Source organism: Diuraphis noxia, unplaced genomic scaffold (genome assembly GCF_037042655.1).
Source record: "Diuraphis noxia isolate RWA-SAM2 unplaced genomic scaffold, SU_Dnox_SAM2 contig0001, whole genome shotgun sequence".
NCBI lineage: Eukaryota > Metazoa > Arthropoda > Insecta > Hemiptera > Aphididae > Diuraphis > Diuraphis noxia.
In genome coordinates this window covers 50,427,181-50,450,410 of record NW_028301711.1, presented here as the reverse complement: position 1 = coordinate 50,450,410, position 23,230 = coordinate 50,427,181, and the positions used below count along the sequence as shown (strand labels likewise).

At 28.8% G+C, this 23,230-nt stretch overlaps 1 protein-coding gene and 1 long non-coding RNA gene across 2 annotated transcripts; one reads left to right on the top strand and one right to left on the bottom strand.

Annotated features, from left to right (window-relative positions):
• Nucleotides 1-9,301: 9,301 nt before the first annotated feature.
• Nucleotides 9,302-19,635, top strand: Hsepi (D-glucuronyl C5-epimerase). Its single transcript, XM_015514673.2, has 10 exons — nucleotides 9,302-9,770; nucleotides 11,137-11,308; nucleotides 12,011-12,133; nucleotides 12,772-12,946; nucleotides 13,046-13,273; nucleotides 13,376-13,545; nucleotides 14,143-14,283; nucleotides 14,376-14,563; nucleotides 15,154-15,427; nucleotides 15,486-19,635. Exons 2-10 carry the CDS (start codon nucleotides 11,177-11,179, stop codon nucleotides 15,750-15,752), a joined length of 1,698 nt encoding a protein of 565 aa, XP_015370159.1. The 5' UTR covers nucleotides 9,302-9,770; nucleotides 11,137-11,176; the 3' UTR covers nucleotides 15,753-19,635.
• Nucleotides 19,636-20,351: 716 nt separating this feature from the next.
• LOC107166131 (uncharacterized) lies at nucleotides 20,352-23,223 on the bottom strand. Its single transcript, XR_001506111.2, has 3 exons — nucleotides 22,985-23,223; nucleotides 20,772-20,839; nucleotides 20,352-20,602 (listed from the first exon to the last, which is right to left on the bottom strand). It is a non-coding gene; the product is annotated as an uncharacterized LOC107166131 (long non-coding RNA).
• Between the last annotated feature and the right edge of the window lie 7 nt (nucleotides 23,224-23,230).

Here is a 23,230-nt window from a genome sequence, read left to right as displayed (position 1 = left end):
AGCGCCAACGACAAACGACAGTAATAAAATTACTCCAAATCAGTCTGAACACATGCACACGCGTACAATAAACGAGACCATGCTTAATAATTGTTTCAGGCTTTTTGTTGCAATTTTCGTTTGGACCGTGCCTTACGCTGGATGTGACTCAAATCTATTAGCACAATGTGCTGTGCAGTTGCTGAACGTAAGCAATCTTGTGGTAACCACGGTTTATGTGACGATGAGTCCGAGGGTCACTCGTAACTTTCGATCGGAACTGCTGTTTTCCATGCACCAAAATTATAAGCCTGCGTTGTTGTTAAACAAATTTCATATTCAACTATTTAACCCAAATCAATATATTCTGCCACACGCCTACCTAGTTGCCGCGCATAACACATCTGATTTGATCGATCATTTGGATACGATTAATGTGACGGACGCGTTGTGGCGACCAGAAGTGAATTTCGTCGTGATCTTGGAAACATTCACCGAGCTGTCTCAACATATAGTAGAACCGGTATTTCGGCGATTCTGGTTCAACAACATATTCAAGTCTGTGTTACTGATACCGACAATCAACGGCGATACAATTGAAGCGTTTCATTGGTATCCGTTTCAGAAAAGGTGTGGTGAGTACCACACGCCGACGCTGATAAATTTGTGTACATGGAGAGGCAATAACAGTTTATGGACTGTTCTTGACAAGTTTAAAAAAAATATACCCGACACATTCTACAACTGTACAGTGAAGATAGTCGGGTTTAATTGGCCACCAATGACTTTGCTGTCGAATCAGACGCCTAGGACAATGTTACACGGCATGGACGTCGAGGTGATCAAGCTGATGGGTCGGATAGGGAACGTTAAGCTTGAGTTTCACGAGGTCAAAAAAAATCAACGATGGGGTGTCAAGTTATTGAATGGAACTTGGAATGGCGGGTTTGGCGAGTTGAGCAAACATCGAGCGGATTTTCTAATAGGCGGTGGAATTCTCACAGCTGAACGTGTGGAAATGTTCGATTCTTCGCCGGCACGTCAAGTCGTTCGATTTTCAATTTACACACCACTGCCGAGGAAGTTGCCGTACTGGCAAAACATGTTAAAGATATTCTCCAGTAACTTTTGGCTAACATTATTCTTCGTTTTCTTCTTAACATCTGTTCTGCTATGGCTGTCCGGTATTAGTTTACCGTCGGAGAAACGTGGGTTTACCGACTATGGTTACTGTCTCATCATTTCTTGGGCCATATTATGCAGCGTAGCTAGTGGACAGCAACCCACATCGATGTCGTCAAAAATGATTTTTCTCTCATGGGCCATATATATATTGCACATAAGTGCTGTGTACACGTCAATACAACTGATATACCTGTACAAACCTAAGTACGAACCTCCAATGCGCACCATAAACGACGTTAGGAAGTCCAGACTTACAATATGTAGTGTACCAACTTTTATACCGATCGCGCATGCGATGGACAAAGAAAATTTCAACTTGACCGAATATACACCCTGTATAGATATGGTGGTATCTGCAAAAAGACTTTTGAAGAAAAAAGATATCATTATACTTGACCCAGAAGATCATTTTGAGGCTTTGATTTTAGGTTCGATCAAGAAAGTCAATAAAGTGGAAGAAATGGTTATTGTGTACAACATTGGGATATTTATGCAAAAGGGGAATCCATACAAAGGCATACTATCGAAAGCCCAGATCACTGCATATGAAACTGGGCTGCATGATAAATGGAGACAAGATGCAACACCATCGCATCCAATAAATAAAGAAAGAACCATTAAAGTGAAGAAATTGAGTGTTGATGAATTACAGGGTGCGTTTATAATATTAATATGCGGACTTGGTACAAGTTTAGTGATATTCATTTTCGAATGGTTAATATAAGACCGAATTTATTTACTTTATCTTAATAATCTACAACACATTTTACAACCTTTATATTTCCTACACTTTATTGAAAACCATAGAATTATTGATATATTTTTTATAGTCGCCCTTATAATATAACATAAAAATACAGTAGGTACAAAATAAATCTAATATGTCAAAAATATGATTTATGGCGTAGTGCAAAATAGGGCTTAGCCCCCTTCCTCCCAAATATTTACTCAGATTCCACATAATAAGTACGAATATAAATTAAAAAATAAGCCATGAATTATGATTTTTTTTATTAGTTATAGAAATTTAAAATTTTTTTAAAAAGATCTTAAATTCCGCTGGCAAACATTTGCGCAAATAGTGTACAAAATTCGTTTCTAGTTAACAAAATCTGAGTCACTTAAGAAAAATCTAGCTAAAATTAGTTATTTTCAGTTAATTAATAATTTTTTTAATTCAAATTTCGTGTTTAATTTACCAGTCTATTTTGATAAGACTACAACCAACTTTTTTACTCTCATATCCCATAGTTAAAGAGAGATAAATGAGTTTTTAAGTTTTCATTCTAAACACACATACGTTATTCTGGATTTAAATAATTATGCGACTTTGACTTGATATAATCGGATCTATTAGTTCACTAATATCTTATATTAAAGCTAACTGAATTATCCACACAATCATTAACAACGAGTTACATTTTATTGTTATTGTTAAGAACCACTGAATACTGTTTGTAACATTATTCTATATATGTTTTAGTATTAATGTATTTAGCTGTAAAATAATTAAACATATTGTAAACTGATACGTGTGTGACAACAGGCGAGTAGGACTCCCTCAGCAGTCAGTCTTTGAGTAACGGCGTAACGTATTACCATTACAGACCATTTCAGAGTATTCATTTTAAAACATTATAAAAATTAAATAAAGAATATAACTTTGAGCCAAAGTAATTTCGTCTCGTTATTTTTTTTTATTTGTTACGGAGTCGCTTAGTGACATCCATAACATTATCCTGTTCATCTCAAACTTTTGAATATTTTGAAATTCAGAATTTTTTATTCCAATTACCATAATATAGACACTTACTTGATTAAAAAGCAAGAAAGTAAAAATATATTTTTAATAACGTTAATACATTTTGAGGTAGTAACTTACCTAATGATAGTGCATTTATAATGACAGTTACGGTTGGATAGTCAGTAGACATCGCCACCGAGGTATACGTCATATAACAACGATTAAGCGTAGTCTGCGCTCACTTCCGTTAAAAAAAAAAAAAAACCATAATAATAATAATATTATATTACATAGAAACACGCACTTTCTGTATATGACTATTCATTGTATGTACACACAATATACTTTTACTCTGTATATGAGCTGTATATGTACCTATATAATAAATTGCTTTTTTCACATAATTTGAAGTGGTTAAAATCGGTATTTAAAAAAAATGTTTTGTTATTTTTTATCGTTATCATTTGTAACCATTTTACTTTCTGATATCATGCACTTTTAATTCCTTATTTCAAAGCAGAATATTTTCTGTAATACTTCGATAAACAAAAATCTAGAATTTTAGACGAGTATTCATGACTCATGAGTTATAACAAATAACAATTAAGAGGACTAAGGACACCCATCTGTCAAAACCTAGTGGGTGACAGTCATAGAATAAATAACTAGAAAACTTAAAATCAATCAAATTTATTTTATTAAATAATGAAACAAATATACATTTTATATGCAAACAAAAAAAAAATTTAAAGCATAAACTGTAAATTGAATTTCTTTAAACTAAATTTTTCAACCACTTCTTACAATTAAAATATTTTTTCTAGGGGGGGGGGTGACATGTTATCCTCTTTCATCCCCTGATGAGTGCCCTTGAAGAGGACGTAACACTGACAATTGTTATCTCTGTCTTACAAGTGCGTAATATAGCAAGTTTAAGCTCAGCGGATGACGTGTAGCTTCGTTAATTTGAAAAATTAGAGTGAATCGACCACTAATGAATCTTGATAGCAAGAACATTATCTATGTTTGCATGTGGGTTTTTTACAATAGTACAATTTTTTATCAATCTTTGCTTATATAGATTAGAATGCTCATATAGTCATAATTCACTTTAAAACTTAACTTTCGTAGAAAACCCACACACAAACACAGATAATATTCATATTATTCATATCTTAAGTTTCATAAGAGGTAGATTCATTCTAATTTTTAAGCTACCTAACGAAGATATACATTATCTATGGAAGGTAATTTGGTATGTAATTACGTACTTGTAACTGTAAGACAGGCACAACAAACACCAGTGTTACGTTCTCATATTAAAAGTTGATCATGTAAAGTGGCACAGTTGGCTCACTACTATCCCACACAGCCATACGTCTAAACTTTGAAATTTGAATAGGTACCTATAAAGTTTTAATTATAACAATTATAAGTTATAAAGTAATAACTTACAACACTAAATTAAATAAACTACTCGTCTGAAATCCGATTTTTATTTATAGAAATACTCCGAATAATATTCTGCTTTGGAATATGAAATTAAAAATGTATACGTTGCCACTGAAAAGAGCAAGACACTTAAAAATTATAATGATAAAGTATATTTTTTTCCCCAAAAACGTTGTACTATTTTTACTTAAAATTGGGTAAAAACTTATACTAATATATTATATGTGAAACAGTTGCTCTTAAGTCTGTTAGTCTGTTACGTATTTTTAAATAATAATTATACTACTGATTTTCTAGTAATCATTTCATCTGTTTATTTTTATGGAAGTTTTGTTTATGCACAATGGTTAGTGGTACTAGCACGACAGCTAGGCCGGGAGGCGATTTGCCGCGTTCGGTGTCATTCCACGACGAATCAAGGGTACTACGCTATTTACAAAGTAAGGTATAGAATAATATTTGAGGGATTACATAGTTTAGAGAATGGGATCGACCACGTGTAGCGTCTAGCTATCAATAGTGACTGCTGCCGTGAGTCGGATCCGAAAACGATAGGCTCTCAAAAGCGACCTAGGCTGGGTAGTGGGATTCCGTTGGTCAAGAGTACGGGCACAATGGGTGACGTCTCTGTCGAACTTTAGGGACCTGGCAAGTTCCGCAGAGTAGTTGTCCAGTCGCTGATATTGGTTCGGGTAGGTCGGCGAGCCCCGGTATGGCTTGTCATATAAACGAAATTGGCTGTGGAACCTCCGATGGTCCTTTATTCTTCTTGTCTTCGAATGTTGTTTAGTTGAAATTGAATCAAAGATGTGTTGAGAAGAAGGTTGAAGTAGAAGTGACTACTCTCTCGCTTTACTTTGCGTTGGAGGGATGGCTTTGCCGTTAACTATACCAGGCTTGTACTTCTACTAGTGAATGGAAGTTTGAAGATGGTTAAAGTTTGTTTATTGGTTAATCCGTGGGAAAGAGTAAGGTTTGGGTTATTGTTTTTTGGTAATTGAGTTCGAGAAGGGTGTGTTTTGCCTAGAAGTTGGATATGGTCATGGTCTAAGAAGGAGCTTTGTCGGACATCGATTTGGATTTGGACTGAATAGAAGTTTAGATGGATTTCAAATTTGAAGATTTAAGAATAACCAGATTTTTGATAATAGTGGGCATACCCGTTATTATACGTATGCTGACGTTTTGGATCGATTTGATACGCCTCCTATGTAAGGGATGGATGAAAGGGGCCCAGGAGGAGCCAGCTTAATAAGAACAGGGGAGACGTAGAGATTAAGTATGTTAAATTTGTTAGTCGGTGGGATATGGGGTATGTACGGTTAAGTATAGGGTAGAGTACCTATACCGCAAAGTCCCGGCAAAATGCAAATAGATAGATTCTTTCCAACGTATTTAAACATATCTATTCTTCTTCTTCTCAGGTAACCGGTCCATTGAGGATCTGCCTTCAAGAGGTCTCGCCATCTATCTCTGTTGTAAATCAGGTCAAAAGTTACATTATGATCTATTACTTTTAGGCCTGGTTATCACATCAATCCACTGGGTTCTTAGTCTTTCCTGGGGCCTTGTTTTACTAATTTTTTCTAGAAGTACTTTTTTATTAGCTGTCCATCTGCTCTCTAAGTGTGTCCAAACCATTCGTAATATGTACTTGTACTAATATTTATTATTAGGTTTTTTGATAAAAAATACAATATATTTTTTATTTAAAGGCCAGCAAAATGACCTGTTTTTTGCTAAAAACAATCCTCCTGGAAAATCATCCTCAGAATACTTTATAATAATACTCGATAGTTTTTTTTTTATTTGCGTGATTTGAGCAAATAATCATTTTTTAAATTTTTTATCAGCAGTGAAATAGATGAGTTTGCGCCTGCAGCGTGTATAGTGTACACTATTACTATTGAGTATTAATTTCATTATTATAACCAACACAATAAGGCCGCCGTAATTACACATTGCCTAAATATTGCCCCTTATTAAACAAATATGACAAGAGATCTTGAAAAAATACTAACTGCATGACTAAAAAATACTAAAGCCTATATCTCCTGCAGTGGACATTTTTTATGGCCCAGTTGCCTGTGACTTTCAGTCATATACTGCAGGTTTAACTGGACAGAAAATTGAATAATATACATAATACATAGATGGTATCCAATACAATATAATGTTTTCGTTAAGTTAGTTTTATTAAGTTTTCGCTATCTGTTATCTATTATTCATACTGTCCGGAAGAATGCACATTAAAACATTTGAAACTACCGACATATGGATGCAATCGCAATGTATTAAAAACACTGACATTAATTTGCTCTATGTTATACCTAAGTGAAAAAAAAACTTTTTAATACTACAATTTTTATTTACAAGACTAGTAATTAAAAATATTAATTTTGTATGCACTCAAAAAAAAAAACTGAAATTTAATATAGACGATTATGAAATTATATAAACGTATATCACATTTCATTCTCAAACACTACCTACAAATATTATACCTACTCTATGTAGGGTAAGAAACGTAGCTGACGACGGCCAATTTTCGTCGGGCCACAGTCCACAGTCCATTAGCCATTTGTATATATATGTACAATAATTTAAGTATCTAACCTAAACTTCTTAAGAGATAAAAAATAAAGTTACTTAAGAAGTAGGTTTTAAGTACCTACTACGATTTAAGATATATATAATAATATACAGGATACGTCACAGTGGCGAAATTAGGGGGGGGGGCACGAAGTACCTCGCCACCACCCCCGCATTAGCATAAGTTAGGTTTAATTAATTCAATAGTGTTAATTTTTAATTTTAATTTTTACAATTTTATTTTTTATATTGCTTCACTCAAACACATTGTATAAAAAATTCTCCAAAGTATACTACTTATATTATGCGGGTATAAAGGCGATTCGCCTTAACGCAGACCGCTTATTTTTGCCGTGCAACTTTCCCACCAGCCATCGCTATCTTATCTTAATTCATTTATCACACTATTAAAATATCGATTTAATCCATACCTTATATTGGTATTATAATATTATTCGTACTGTTGTCCGTAATTTTCGTTTGCAGTTTCGTGTTCAATTTTTCTATTTTAAAATGTCATAAAAGGGACAAAGTGAAATAAACTTTTTTTTAAAGTTGAAAACAAGTGACGAAAATAATCCATTTCCAAGTGAAGGTAGGTATAGAAAATGTAAGTGTGTCGACCTTCTCATATTGCGGCAAGATAACCATACGCTTAAATGGAACATTCAACTCTATATGATACCATTTTATGGAGTTCAATGAAATAGGATTGTTCTGTGATACCAAGAGAATATTAAGGAACCGCGATTAAAGACATAATATATAATATATAGGTATATATGTATATAATTATAGATCTTTAATACCTATGCGAGAGGCCCCCCACCAATGAATTGTTAGATAAAGATAGCACAGTAAATTGGAGGTCCCAGAATATTATCAAAGAAATATTAGGTACAATATGGTTGAGTTGACGCTATATACACTCGACACATTTGTTGTCTCCATCTAACAAATGTCAAATATACAATATACCAAAAACTGTTGAGCACGAGATAGAACCACTCGGGCTATAATACCTAGCACTGAATTGATATAAAATATAGTTGAGAACATTATCTGTGAAATAGTTTTAATTTTCTTGATATCACTTACTCGAAAAAAATCTTACTAAGTAGGCGGTATTGTTTCAAAATGCATTATTTTTGTGTTTTTTTTTTTTTTTTATATAATTCTGATGTCGAAAAAATAATAAAGATATTTCCATAGATAATATAAGAATTATATATCTTATATTATCTATGTATATTTCACAGCCAAAATTCTTCTTGTTGTGTGGTAGAAATTTCGTTCCTTAGTTATGTCTTATGTCTGTAGTCTTCTCGGTTCTTAACCACGCATAACAGTTGTTGCTATATTTTAAATTTCAACATTTATTAGACGAAGACAACGTATTAACACTGATTATATTATAACAATAATAAAAATTATTATTATATTATAATAATATCATAATATGTGTGTTTACTTAATAACTGTGTTGGCGATAAAAAGCTTAATGCCTTGTTTACACGTGACGAGTACTCGGCCGTGTCACTCGTTATGTTGCTCGGTCTTGGTAGTGGGGGTAGTCACTCGGCCCAGCGAATAGAAACTGTTTCTATTCACTCGCTCGCTTATTTTACTCGTCCAATTACTAGGCCGAGTACTGGTTCCTTGAGTTCACACGGGACAGTGCTCGGCCGAGTACTCGTCACGTGTAAACAAGGCATAACAATTTTTAGGTCGTCAGAGAGGGGGGGGGTGTAACGGGCCATTGGAAAAATAACATATAACCACGGACTAAGATATTATGTATATCTTAGTCCATGTGAACCACCGAAAATGTTACGATACCAGTCCATTATATCTTAGTCCATGCAGAGCCGCATTTAACGGGGGGCAAGGAGGGGCAACTGCCCAGGGGCGGCAAATTTTATGGTGTTTGATAGGGCGGAAAATTTTTAAGGATCAACATAAAATAAAAAATTAAGGGTAGCATATTTTAATTTGCCCCGGGGCGGCAACATAGCTTAACGCGGCACTGAGTCCATGCATATAACAACAAATAAACGGCGTGCAACTTACATCACCTTGTAACGCCGATAGTACTATCTGTAGGCCTGCAGCGGCTGCAGCAGTGTGGCCTACGAAAATTTAATAACACAGAATAGAGAATTATTATAATACGGTGTGGTCCTAGCCGGGCACAGTTTTATCTTCCTAGAACCGTGTTACCATATTGTTCTGTGGTGTTACCGAGTTTTCCACTGAACAGTGGAGTTTTCGTGAACAACCAACACCCACGCCCACACCGTGGCAATTTCTGCGGTTATCAAAATCAATTCTTGTTATCAGTCGTTATCAGTTTTGACTTTTGAGTAAAATCGCACAGACACGAAATAGTGTTATTAATATTTTATTTTTATATAACGCTATTAAATAATTAGTAATTACAGTATTTTATTACACACAAAGTAACAACATTAACCTTCATCATTCATTGTCGTCATATTTTCCGTTATGATCGGACCGGGTGAATTAATATTAGAAAAGCGTAGGCCGACCTGACAAATATTTGTAACGAGTTCCAGCTAGGTACCGGTTATTAAGTAATTAAGCAATAGTCACTGTCAAGATTTTTGTTTTAAATTCATCATAACGTTTGTGCCCACTGTCGAACAGTTGGATGGTTGCTGTCCTGACGATGGACGGCAATCGTTCGTGGAACAATTGTCACAGAAATAATGATCATCATCTGCTGACAGCCATGTAAAATGATCAGACTGCCACCACATTCCGCCCAACCGGACATTGTCTGGCCCCAATGATACAGGTACTACAAACTTTGTAGAGTACACATTTATAGTATGGAATTTTTCCTCTCAAAGCCTATCCATTCTTTGGACATTTTAATAACCAATGATATATGATCACTTTGATCAGGTCAAATAAGAAGCTTTGTAGGATTATTGTTATGAAACTCATCAATTCTGCTAAATGAACAAATAAAAAACATATAGCTTTGCTCGCAAACTAATTTCCACTTCGAATTTATCTCGCTACAATTCCCATCTTACACAACTTTATACACAGCAGAGGCAAAAATAAGAGGTTCATTTTAAAACAGAAAAGATGTAGAGGCGCTATTTAATAATTATGGTTGCTTTTTCATTGTTGTTTATATCGATGGCATAATTTTATATTTTTCTAGAAGTCTCGAACAGGTTATATAATAATATGAAATACGACTGCTTAAACGCAATTGAAAAATCAAAAAAATTTAAATGGGTACCTTTTATAGTAGAGGATTTTTCGAAATCATGAATAAATTCAAGAATGATAATTTTGTTTATAATACTTCTATAGTGTCTATTTATCTGAACTAATAAACTATAAATATTAATAATTATCTTGACAACAGTTATATTATTTCACCAAATAACCAGCCCAACAATATTTAATTGCTTTTAAAATCATAGAGGGACAATTGAGGTAGAACATGCTCACCTTGACTCTCTCAAATGAAGCAATTATATTTAAGTTGCTTACAAACACCTATAAATTCATTCCAACTAGAAATAGGAATATTTTTGGTTAAGTTCCATAATATTCTTAAAATGTTTTAACGCAAAAGTAGTAGGTATCTCACAAATTATAACAGACAATTGAGATTCAATATTATATAATAAGCTAATGGTTTGAAACTAATACATTTTTAGATTTTGTTCTGTTTAAATTAATTATTAAGATATGTTAAATATCTACCTACTTATTTATGACTTATTTTTTTTTAATGAATGTATAAAGTGTATAATGTATAACTGTATAATTATCTAACAATTTATTTATAACCAATTCAGATTGTATAGACTATAGACTGCCATTTTAAATGTATTCGATAATATTATCAGTTAATTATTAATATAATATTAAGATAATCAATAATTCAATTAATAGGTACCTATAAAATATATTTGTATAAAAAAAACCACATAATTGTATTATAATTTTTTTTAAATCAATCTAATCAATTTGATACTGACCTACTCAATTAATAATTTATAAAGTGATTATCTAATACTAAAATAGTCATTGAATTGAAATTAATATACTTATCTACAAAATAAAGTTTGCAATAGAGTTAGTATTTTAAATAACAAGTTTATGAGATTACTATTTAATTTTATTAATTGTTGCAGTCATTCATCATTCAATCGTTCAAATGATCATCAAACCAGTATGAGATTAAACATAAGGACTTTTTTTTTAGTTCTTTCTTCTTTAATTATAGTATGCACATTGTCATTATGGTCCAATTGCTCAAATCAAACATTTGATACATTTTCAAAAAATATTAAACCCGATTACGAAGTAAGCAACAAATTATTATACTATTTATTAAATAAAAATAATAGTAATAATAATATCAGTATCAAGTGTATTAAAAATATTTGGTTTTTGTTTTTTTTTATGAACATACTCATAAACTTTATTGTTTTAATGGCTGTTTTTTAAAGTCTTATCTATAAGTTTAATTTTGTTATATTATTTAGTTCCAGCTATTTTGTTAATATTATTATTATTATTATATTATTCATATCTATACATAATAGTATAATACACATCTAAGTATATGATATATAATCAGTATTAAAGTACCTATTTAACTTAATGTATTAAAATTGGTTTCTTTTCAGTTCAAATATTATTGATGATAGAGCAGTCTAATATTTATATTTCGTAATCATTACAACATCATACTTCTTTCTCAAATCATTGATTTTATAATATACAATGAAGCACAATGCAAACAGATACAGCAAACCTAGCTGTTGCATACTTTTCTGGTCATTGAATATTGTATGCACAATCAATCTGTATATTATAAAATCAATGTTCAGATGAATTATTTAATGATAAAACTATAAAAGTATAATAGATGTTGGTAAATCAACAAATTAGAATATTGTAAATCATAATATACAGTATTATAATGATACATACATTTTTAAAATTCTATTTAAATTTTATAAATAAATCTTACCATCTATTGTATTTGCATTTTTTTTTCAGTCATTAGTTCAAAATGTACAACCAATAGACTGTCTCATTAACGGAAATAATGTTCACGTGGATTGCCTTTTAAAAAATAACACAGTTTATATTCCGTTTTCATTTCTAAAAAATTATTTTGAGGTTTGTAATTCTTTAATATTATTTTCTGTCATTTGTATGAATGACAAATGTACAAATGATTTATCAAACTATTTATATTATTAAATCATATATACTATTTGAAGAAACCTGCACATAATATTTAAATCTATTTAGCGAATTGCTTATAAATAGAAACTAGTGATGGGCTTATCCGGATTTCAAAAATTCGAATTATTTGGATTTAGTAAATCTGGATTTTGTGGATTATCCGGAATATATGGATCATTCAACTCAATTTTGTTGTTCAATGACTCATTTTTGTATACTATTAATATTTTAATTCTATAACATAATTTTCGGCCAGAGGTATACCAAATTTCAAATGCATTTAAATACCAGTGATATCATATTATTAAGTATTAATTTATTGTTAAATTTTCATTACAATAAAATAAAATAATTTATTTTACGATACATTAAAAATAATTTTGAGCCTAAAGTCACATAAAAAGCGAATCCATCAAACCAGATAATTTAGGAAATCTGGATAAGAATTTGATTCAAATCCAAATTTGGATATCTGAATATTTGGATAATTCAGATATTCAGATTTCATGCCCATCCCTAATAGAAACTGTTTACTAAATCAAACAAAACTAATTTTATTTTCTGTGAAGGTTTATGGAAAAATTATAGAAACTGATGAAAACAAAAAAAAATTCCATTGGTCACATAGCTATTCCAAAATATATCATCAAAATGGAAAATATGACTCTCGAGGTGTGTTCACAAATTTCCAAAATTATAAAGTTGAAGAAAGAGATCGTGTAAAATGTGTTAGTGCTTCTGAAGGCAAGTTTGAAGTTACAATTAAGCTATTAATATGCTCATGTATTATAATTTATAAGTAATAAAATAAATACTCAAGTACTTTGTGTTTACTAATCATAGGAGTCCCAGTATCGACTCAGTGGAATCCTCGTGGTTATTATTATCCAACACAAATAGCTCAATTTGGGTTATCTCATTATAGTAAAAATCTTACTTTACCATCACCAAAAGTAAGGGTCTTAGAAAACGGTCAGTTAAATCCTCTATGGAATGTTCCCGAAACATCAAAAATACAAATAGTATTCAATGCTCAGGTCAATAGTAAAGTTATTGATTTTTTCAGTACAGGTAAAGTTATTTTATATTAATTAACTTTACAAACTTTTAACATATTTTGATAATTCAAATAACTTAATATACTAATTCACCATTTAAAATTATTTTATTTAGATAAACCAATTTTGTTAAAAATTGACAGCAAAGAAGATTTTTTTATTAGTTTTGATGTTGCTTTGTCGTTATCAAAAAGTAGTAGTATTGTTGTAAGTATAAAAGAAATAAAGGATCAAGAAGTATGGAATCTGCATTACATATGTTCTAGAACATTTATATTTGCAAAGGTAAATTTAATATTTTTATACTTATAAAATGAAATATATTTTTGTTAATTTTATGACATATTAACATATTTTCACACAAAGCAATCTTAATTATACTTATCATCTAATAATAAAAATATTTTATTTACAAGAATAACATTATGGGGTGTTTGGTATAAAGGGCCAAATTAGAAATGACTGTAAAATACAAACTGTTTTTTCAACAGTTAATATTTATTGTATACTAGAATGTATTATCTGTGCATTATCTGGTATCCTTTAGGGTTTGCTTATGTACACTTTTGAATTTTGACTTCAAAAATCCCACAAAGGTATTACACACTAAGATCGCAAGATCTGGCAGACTTTTCATGGTTGTCTCGTGATGAAATGGCATACTCATATGTTTCAAAGTGGAAATAATTGAGATCAAATAATACTCCACCAAAAAATACTATTTTAATTTTTCAAATAGTATTTATTTTATAGTTATGCTGTTTTAATATTTCAAACAGATTATTTGTGTGAATTTATGATAAATTATGCTAAAATATAATATTCATGTAATATTGTAGTATAAACTATAATTTTTATAATAATTATTACATTTTTTTTTAGGGTCATAATATTTATCATGGAATGCATTGTGGTAAAGAATTTGGTTGGAAAAAATTAACAAGAAATGTATTAGTTGACTTACAAAAGGGTTTACACGTATTAAAAAAAACAACAGCAAAAATGTTCCGTTCAAAATATAAGGTAGTGTATTATTCCTTAATTTTCCAAATATATATTTTGATAAAAATTGAATATTAATCATACATTGAATTTTTAATTATGGTTTTATTTAGTTATGTGATTTTAAACTGTATGGAGTTGGATTCTTAGACAACTTAACACTGAGTTCTAGTGATCATATTAGTCAATTTTATGCTGCAGCCCATTGGTTCAATAAACATCAAGATAAAGAGTCTGGAGGATGGATTAATCCTGTTACTCGTAAAATATCCCCCGTTATCAAACCATTAAAGCCAGGATGGTATGTTTATATTTTTTTATTTTAACTAAAATTATTGGTTAAAAAGCGTCCCTAAGTTAAAACTGCACTGGGCCCATATTTCTTTAAATCATTCACTAATTATGACACCTACTGTTGAATAATTGTAAGTGTATTAAAATAAATATATTATCTAAAAATAATCAGATTTTACTAACTCAATTTGTACATCTTATGTTATATACAACACATTTAATAAAAATAAAATTAGGATTTTCAGCATTTACGGACTTCAAACATTTAATTCTAACATTTACTAGTAAAACTTAACTCTAATGAATAATCAGACTTTTACAGTTTATTTATTATTAATAATATATAAAATTATATAATCATAATAATTTAATTTGAAAAATTGATTAGAAGTAAAATTATTACATACTAGTTAGCTAGTCAAATATGTCAGTTATTTCTTTTACGCCCTGTTTACTGATTTAAAATATTGAAGACAATTTTGAAAAGGATAACTGTTTTACAAGCAATATAATTTTACAAAATATTTTGAAATTGTCAACATTTGTAAAATAATTGAAAATTCATATTATTAATAATCAAATATTTATTTTTTGTAGGTTATCTGCTATGGGCCAAGGTCAAGCAATATCATTACTCTCCAGAGCATTTTTCCATTCTGGTGGCAATGAAGTATATTTAAAAACAGCTCATACTGCTCTAAAGCCGTTTAAAATTTCGACTAAAAATGGTGGTGTTTTGTCTGAATTTATGAATTTACATCCATGGTATGATGAATATCCTACAGTTCCACCAATATTTATTTTAAATGGTTTTATGTACTCCTTGATTGGATTATATGATTTGTTTTCATTAGCTCCTAACGGTTCAGAGGTAATTTAAGTTGTGTACTTATAATAATATTATATTTCATACAACACAATAATTTTAGGTTTCGCAAGAAGCTCATTCATTATGGAAACAAGGTATGACATCATTGAAAAATTTATTACCATTGTTTGACATGGGTTCAAGATCAGCATATGATCTCAGGCATGTAACACTTGATATAGCGCCAAATATTGCACGATGGGACTACCATGCTACACATATCAACCAACTATTATTGCTGGCCACACTGGACAACGCAACAGTTATACAAACTACAGCTAAAAGATGGATTAGTTATATGAATGGTGCTCGTGCATCGCATAATTAAGTTATTAAGACACTAAGAGTATTAAACATACATAAATTTAGTAAAATATATTTAACAAAATATTGGGAAAAAAGTATGGCTGTGACGATTTTTTTTCTCCTAAACATGTTGCATTTTTAATTTATACTATATTTTTAGGGGAAATGTGCATTAACAAAATAACTAAATTTTTAATTTAAATGAATAGCTGTAATTGAATATTAAAAACATACAGCAATTATAACATTTAGTTATAGTAAAGTGATTTTTTTGTTTTAAAAACTAAATATATAATGTAGAGATGTTACAAACCATAATATTTAAGGTCGAACCGAACCCAAACCGAACTTTTCTTTAAATTAACGAACTCGAACAGATCCGAACCTACACACTTTTAATCGAACCCGGACCGAACCGAACTCTTCAAATATTTTATCGAACTCGAACCGAACCTTAAAAATTAAATTGGGTATTATTTTATTTAATATTTAATATTTATTTATTTATCATTTAGCCACCATACCTCAGAATTATTGAATAAAAATTTTACTACTATTTGCTTAAATACTTTAAATACTTTAATAGTTAATAGTTATGCATGAGATTTATAATTTTCAATTATTAATATGATGATAACTGATAAGAAAAAGCAAAAACATCAATGTCAGCTAACATTAAATAACAATCTATTTTTGTATTGAGAGTTTTCATAACGAAGTCCCCCTTCCCCACCGCACGTAGTATCTACTATCTTGACAGTCTCGGATAATGCGCTGAATGGTCATTGGCTATGGTAGGAAAGGTGTGCGGCGGCCGGTTGAAGCACGCAATTAACAATAACAAAACAATAGTAATAACTTATAAATAATAAATATTAATTATTAATTATTTAATAATAATATATAATTTTAGCCGTTACTCCATCGACTTTTATTTTTATTTATCTGGTTCGATTATCGAACGGAACTATTAGATATTTGGTTCGGTTCGATTATTTGGAATTTCCAGTTTGGTTCAGTTCAAAAATCGAACAGTTCATAACATCTCTAATATAATGTTTAACTCTATAATATCTATGAATCATGTTGGATTTGCCACTCAAAATATCAAACATTCAATAATTAAATTCTAAACTCGGTTTGATTGTATAACTTAATGATTTGAAACAAAAAAATTTTGTTTACATTTTTTTAAAGTATTCTTCATTAGAAAATCAAATTATTGATTTTCACCTAATCAGTATTAAAAATAACATAATATAAAAAACAATTTATGAAACTCTGAATAGGTTTTATACAACAACAATTATTTGAATAAATATATTCATAGTTTGAGCTGCTTTAAAATAATTTAACTCTGGTTACCAAAATTTTAAAATATAACTATTCTAATGGAATAGTTAATAAAAACATAAGATATTGTAATTTGTAATATGTTAAAAGATAAATAATATATAAATTGGTTCTATTCTTATTTAAATTGAGTTTATTAACTTAGAATTATACATAATATCAAGGGGGGGGGGGGGGGGACACTGTATATTTATTCATCTGATAATATGTTGTTGTTAATAATCACATATAACCCTTTAAAAAATTTTATTCTGTCAAAAACCAACAAATTTTATAATATATAATAATAATTAAATATTACATAATAATAGTATTGAATTTTTTATCAAACAATAAGCAAAACAAATTTAAAAAAACAAACATACCAAAATCTATGAAACATAAATCTGTTTTAAGAAGGGTTGGGGGACTCTAAACATTGTCAATAAACAATTTTCTTTAATACCAATGACCAACTGACATTTTTTCATATTTATTTCATTGATGAGCATTGTAGATACTTGTCGACCAACATACCTAGTTATATACTGATATCAATATCATCACAAAAACCATAGTAACAACAATATATGTTACAAGTATTACAAAAATCGTAAAAAAAAATTGTAGCCAGCCTAACACATATTTATATTAAAAATCTTAAATAGTCATTTCATTCAATTAATATATATATAGCTAAATTTTAGAGTTGATACATAAATAAAAATACTCCTTGTGTTGAAATCATATGTACTAAATCAACAAATTGAATAAGTACTACTGAAAATTTTAAAAATAATTACAATTATAAATAGTATAAATCATAATGAAAAAAAAATATTGTAGTTAAATAAAATATATATATATATATATATATATTAATTTTGCATGTTTTAATTTATGAATTGACCATAAAAAGAAAAAGTATTATTGTCAAAAAGTATTTACTTTGGTATTATTTTTTTTTTTTTTTTAACAGTTATGTTTTAGTATTAATTTATATAGTCTACATATATGATATTTATGTAACTGTTCTGTTTTTAGTGTTTTATTTTTTTTTTATCTTGCTGTTATATGTTTGTTTGTTATATTATGATTATCATATAGTGTTATAATTTACAAACAAAATCAAACCATTGCAAATAAAGTTTTAAATACACTCCATTAGAATTATAGCGACAATCAAAACTTAAAATAATGCCTTATTTTTATACAGTTTATATTAATAACTTCGTAACTATACACTATATGATTCCCATCGCTCTTAAGAGGACGCTACACCCGCATATGTTGTCTCCGTCTTACAAGTGTGTAACATAACAAATTTTATGCTCAGCAGATTACATTTAGCTTCGTTAGTTTAAAATTTAGAGTAAATTGACTTCTTACAAAAATTAAAGGTAACATTATTATCGATGGCATGACATAGGCTTTTTATTATATTTTAATTTTAAAGTGAGTTATGTGTATTTTAAAATTTAAAATTGTTTGTATATCTTAAAATACACATAATTCACTTTAAAATTAATATATAATAAAAAGCCTACATCATGCCTTTGATAATAATGTTACCTTTAATTTTTGTAAGAGGTCAATTTACTCTAAATTTTAAACTAACGGAGTTAAACGTGATCTGCTGAGCATAATATTTGCTATGTTACGCACTTGTAAGACGGAGACAACGTATGCAGGTGTAGAGTCCTCTTAACTTGCCTATAACTGCACTAGTGATCTCATTTTAAGTTATTATAAAATTACTATGGATAATGATAATATTAACAATTTTCAACTATAGAAATTATTATTTTATATTCTATAAGTTATAGACTATAACTAAATTATATAATATATAAACATATTATATGTTTGACATATGATTTAAAACTGCTTAAGTTATTTTGTTGTGTAATAAATATTTGTAACCACAATTTTGTTGTTTTTATACCGGTAATAACTTGTTTGTGCCATACAATAATATGCACCTATATGATGATATGTAAATATTTTACTAATAGTGCATTGTTTTCAACAGCATTTGTCATCCTTGTTATCCATTCTAGTTATTATTTATGGTTTGCAACATCTCTTTCAAAAAAATACTAATTGATAAAACCTGATTTATATGTTAAAAAATGGACCCAATATTAATTATTTTAGTATTATTATTATTGTGTTCTTAAACTGAACTACATTCTTACATTTTGAATTTTGAATTATTAAAAGTACATCAATGTCCTTTTGTTTGATACCACAGTTTTAAAAATTTAAATATTGATTTTGTAATGTGTGGCTCCAGCTAATTTAGTTGTAAGCTATTTAAATAAAACTAGTATATATTATAGTATCACTAATTATTATTATTAAGTAATATACTTAGATCATTTACTAGTATATGATCTAAGGTAATATATATTATGATTAAATAAAAATGTAGGTGATAAGGATGGAATGCTAAATGATCAATAGATGTTTGACCTAAGTGATTTAATTTAAAAACTATTCTTAAATATTGTAATAGATTTAATATATTTTATTTATTTTTTAAACCTATAAATTTGTTGCACTGAATAAAACGAGTTTTTTTTTAATGGGAAATCTTCTATCCAAATCTGTTGACATTTAAGAAGCATATTCAAGGTAAATTATGTCATTACTAAAATATGTTTATTTAGTTTTATGGTTTTAATACATCCATACATTTTAAAATAACATAACTGCAATCAGTGGCGTAACTAGCAGCAAATGTTTGGGGTAGCGAACACTTTTATATGCTTCACCTTTTCCAATAAGCATAATGGGTGAGTACCACTTAAACGCATATAACTTCTTCCTAAATTATTTTAAAATAATCATTATACTTACAATTTTATAACACGAAAATTCACAAATAACGTATTTTTTTCCTGATAACTATTTAAAGATAAATAAATAGTAAATACACACTGACGCGGATTTTTTTTATTAAATTATATAAATAATTTTGGGGTAGCAAAATGATACTCTTGCGACCCCATAAAAATGTTTGGAGTCACGATCGCTACCCCTCGCTACCCCATAGTTACGCCACTGACTGCAATTTAAGCATTTGTTAGCATTAATTTACTATAATTGGTTATAACTGATTTCTACTGTGTATGAAAAGTGTATACTAAATTTATCCATTAAACCAATTGCTGCACTAACAAATTTTATAATTTTGTTACAGATGTTAATATTCAGTATAGAAATGAATAGTCATGTTGTTAATAATTTAATGTTGGCTTCACAAAGAAAAAAAACAAAAAAAATATTTTTGATTAAATGAAGTAATTAATATATTTTTAATAAACATTAAGCTTATACTATAAACTTAAGTTATGTATGAATTAGACATTTTTAATTTTGTTATAAATTTAAAAATCACAATCACAATTTTTGATTAGGTGACGATATTACCACGTTCAAAACTCTTGGAATAATAGATTGTATTTTTACTAATGAACATGGACCACGCCATAATTTTAGTGATGTTTTGATAATTTGATGAATGATGACTAAGAACTGTATAAGAAAAAAAAAATTATTTAGTTATATTAATATATTAGTTAAATTGCATTTAATAAACAAATGTATGTAATATGTATTAAGTTTAAATATTTATTAAGCACTTCACATATTAATTCTATTAATTAAACATAAAATTATGTATTTAATTAATGATAATACTTACTTATTATATTTAAAATCAGTGGCGTGCAGATCCCTTTTTTCATGTGGGGCTAATTTTTTTACACCCACCTAAAACGTAAAGTTACAAATAATATATATTTTATTAAGGGCCTTTATACAGTTATATAAAAACACAATATTTATAAATTAAAAAAACCCACACCCATCCCACTTTCAAGTGGGGCCTAGGCCCCATTTGTGTCTTCTCTGCAAGCCACTGTTTAAAACTATGATTATAAATCTTAGTTCCTTAGTTAATAGAATAATAGATGTAGCAAAATGTATGTCGTTTTTATTTTTATTATTGTTAATTAATTTTGTTTTATATAGGTATTTTTTTTTATGAAGACTGTAATAGTTTTATATTTTATACCTATTTATTTTTGCATATCTATCAAGGTTTACTAATACCTATTATTACTACTATTTTTAAAAGTGTTTTTTTTATAGTTGTGTAATCAAATAAAGTACTTCAAAGATAATTTTAGAAGTAACCATAACTTATGATATAGGTCAGTGTTTTACAACATTTTCACTATAAGTACACATGGCCTAATCTATATTTAACCATAATATACTCTTAATAGTTAATAGTCAATAATAATAGGTAACTATTATTTTTTTTGTTCTTCGTCTAAAAACTTGGATTATACTACTATTAATAATATCTGAAAAATAAATATGGGAGAAAGTGGCTTAATATAACATAATACCTCTTTGGAAATTCAATTTTGATGTACTTAGCATTAATTATAATTTATAAGATATTTATGAGTGTTTTTATAACATTTTTGAAATATATTTCTACAAGTAAATAAGTAATGCTTGAATCAAATTAGTTTAAAAATTTTATCTTTTTTTTAAGTTAACAAAATTAAATTTTACCCTACTGTGTCATTTTGAACACAGTTGTGTAAAATGACACACACCTGTCAATATTATTAGAAATGTACAACAGTTTAAATTTAACATATTTAACAATATTATAAGCTTAGTTTTATCACAATTACATATTAAAGGACATAACAAATATTATAACAATATTACAAAACAATATCTTAGATAATACTGACTCTGTAATTATAATTTAATATTGGCATAGGTTCTTTGTAATGTTTTATCTTAAAACAATGGTAAAAAAATAACATAAACATCTTCATGAAGACTGGATGTTGTTGCTCCAGGTAAACTATTCCTAAATGTATTATAAAATATTTTATTTATTAGATATTGGTTCCTAATAATTAGATACATCGGGTAATATGACACATATGTAATATTGCCTAAATAGACCATTATATTTTAAATAAAATCAATCAAAAATATTAAAACACTATGATAAAAATTGAATGTGTACTAATATTATTATTCTTTATAAGTTTGTTTAAAAATATATAATTAATAATTACCCTACTTTAAAAATGTTGCATTAAATCGCACATTTATTTTTATTTTTTTATATGGAACATCAACAAATATTTTTGTTAGTTTCACCAAATTGAAGTTGTGTGCGATATATATTTAGCTTATGATCTGAGTTTCTAACTCGACCATAGGCGTGCGCATGGGTGTTGCAGGGTATGCTATAGCAACACCTGTGGGCTGCAAACACTCACAATTTTTATTTTTCTAACTAACAATAGTTAGTACTGATATAGTATGACTAATTACTCAATTTTTTCAGGAAACATTAGGTATTATTTCAGCAGTAATTCTCTTCGACTGATTCCTACAGGTAATGATAAACAATTACTTTAAGAAAAACTTATAGCAAGTTCTGATTGTTTTAAAACAAAAATCAAATTATTAAAAGAACTTTCAGATACTCCTGAAAAATACTTCTTCTGAATCTATTGAAAATTGGATAGAATGGTTAGATAGACTTAATAGACTAAATATATTTACTTATTTTTTGGTATTTTTAGTTAATCCAGTAACTAGCTGTTTTAGACTTTTAGTGCGAGATCATTCTCAAAACTTTCGTTAGTGAAGTCAAAGTTACGGAATACAATGAAACAGGATAGACTTGATTTTTTACTGTTATTATTTGTAGAGCATGAATTACTGACTCAAATTGACTACAATGATGTTATTGAAGATTTTAAAACATTAGTCCCCAGGAAAAAACGTCTAGCATTGTAATAATAATATGTATTGATGTACTGCATAAAATAATTGACATTTTGTACTAATCAAATATTCAGCAACACCTACCACTAAGTCCTGTACACGTCAATGAACTCGATATTCAAATAATAACGATTTATAATAGCAATTATCAAACATTAATTTAGAAATATTTTTTGCTCTTTGAACGTGTTTATTAAATATATATTAAGACACTCTCCCAGTCTCCCCTAAGTCCTAATACGTTTAATGTTTAATGCATAGATAAAAGATTAATGTTTAATTAATGGTTTGATGTTTAATCTCTTCGAGAGAGATGTTTGGTTCGGTTAT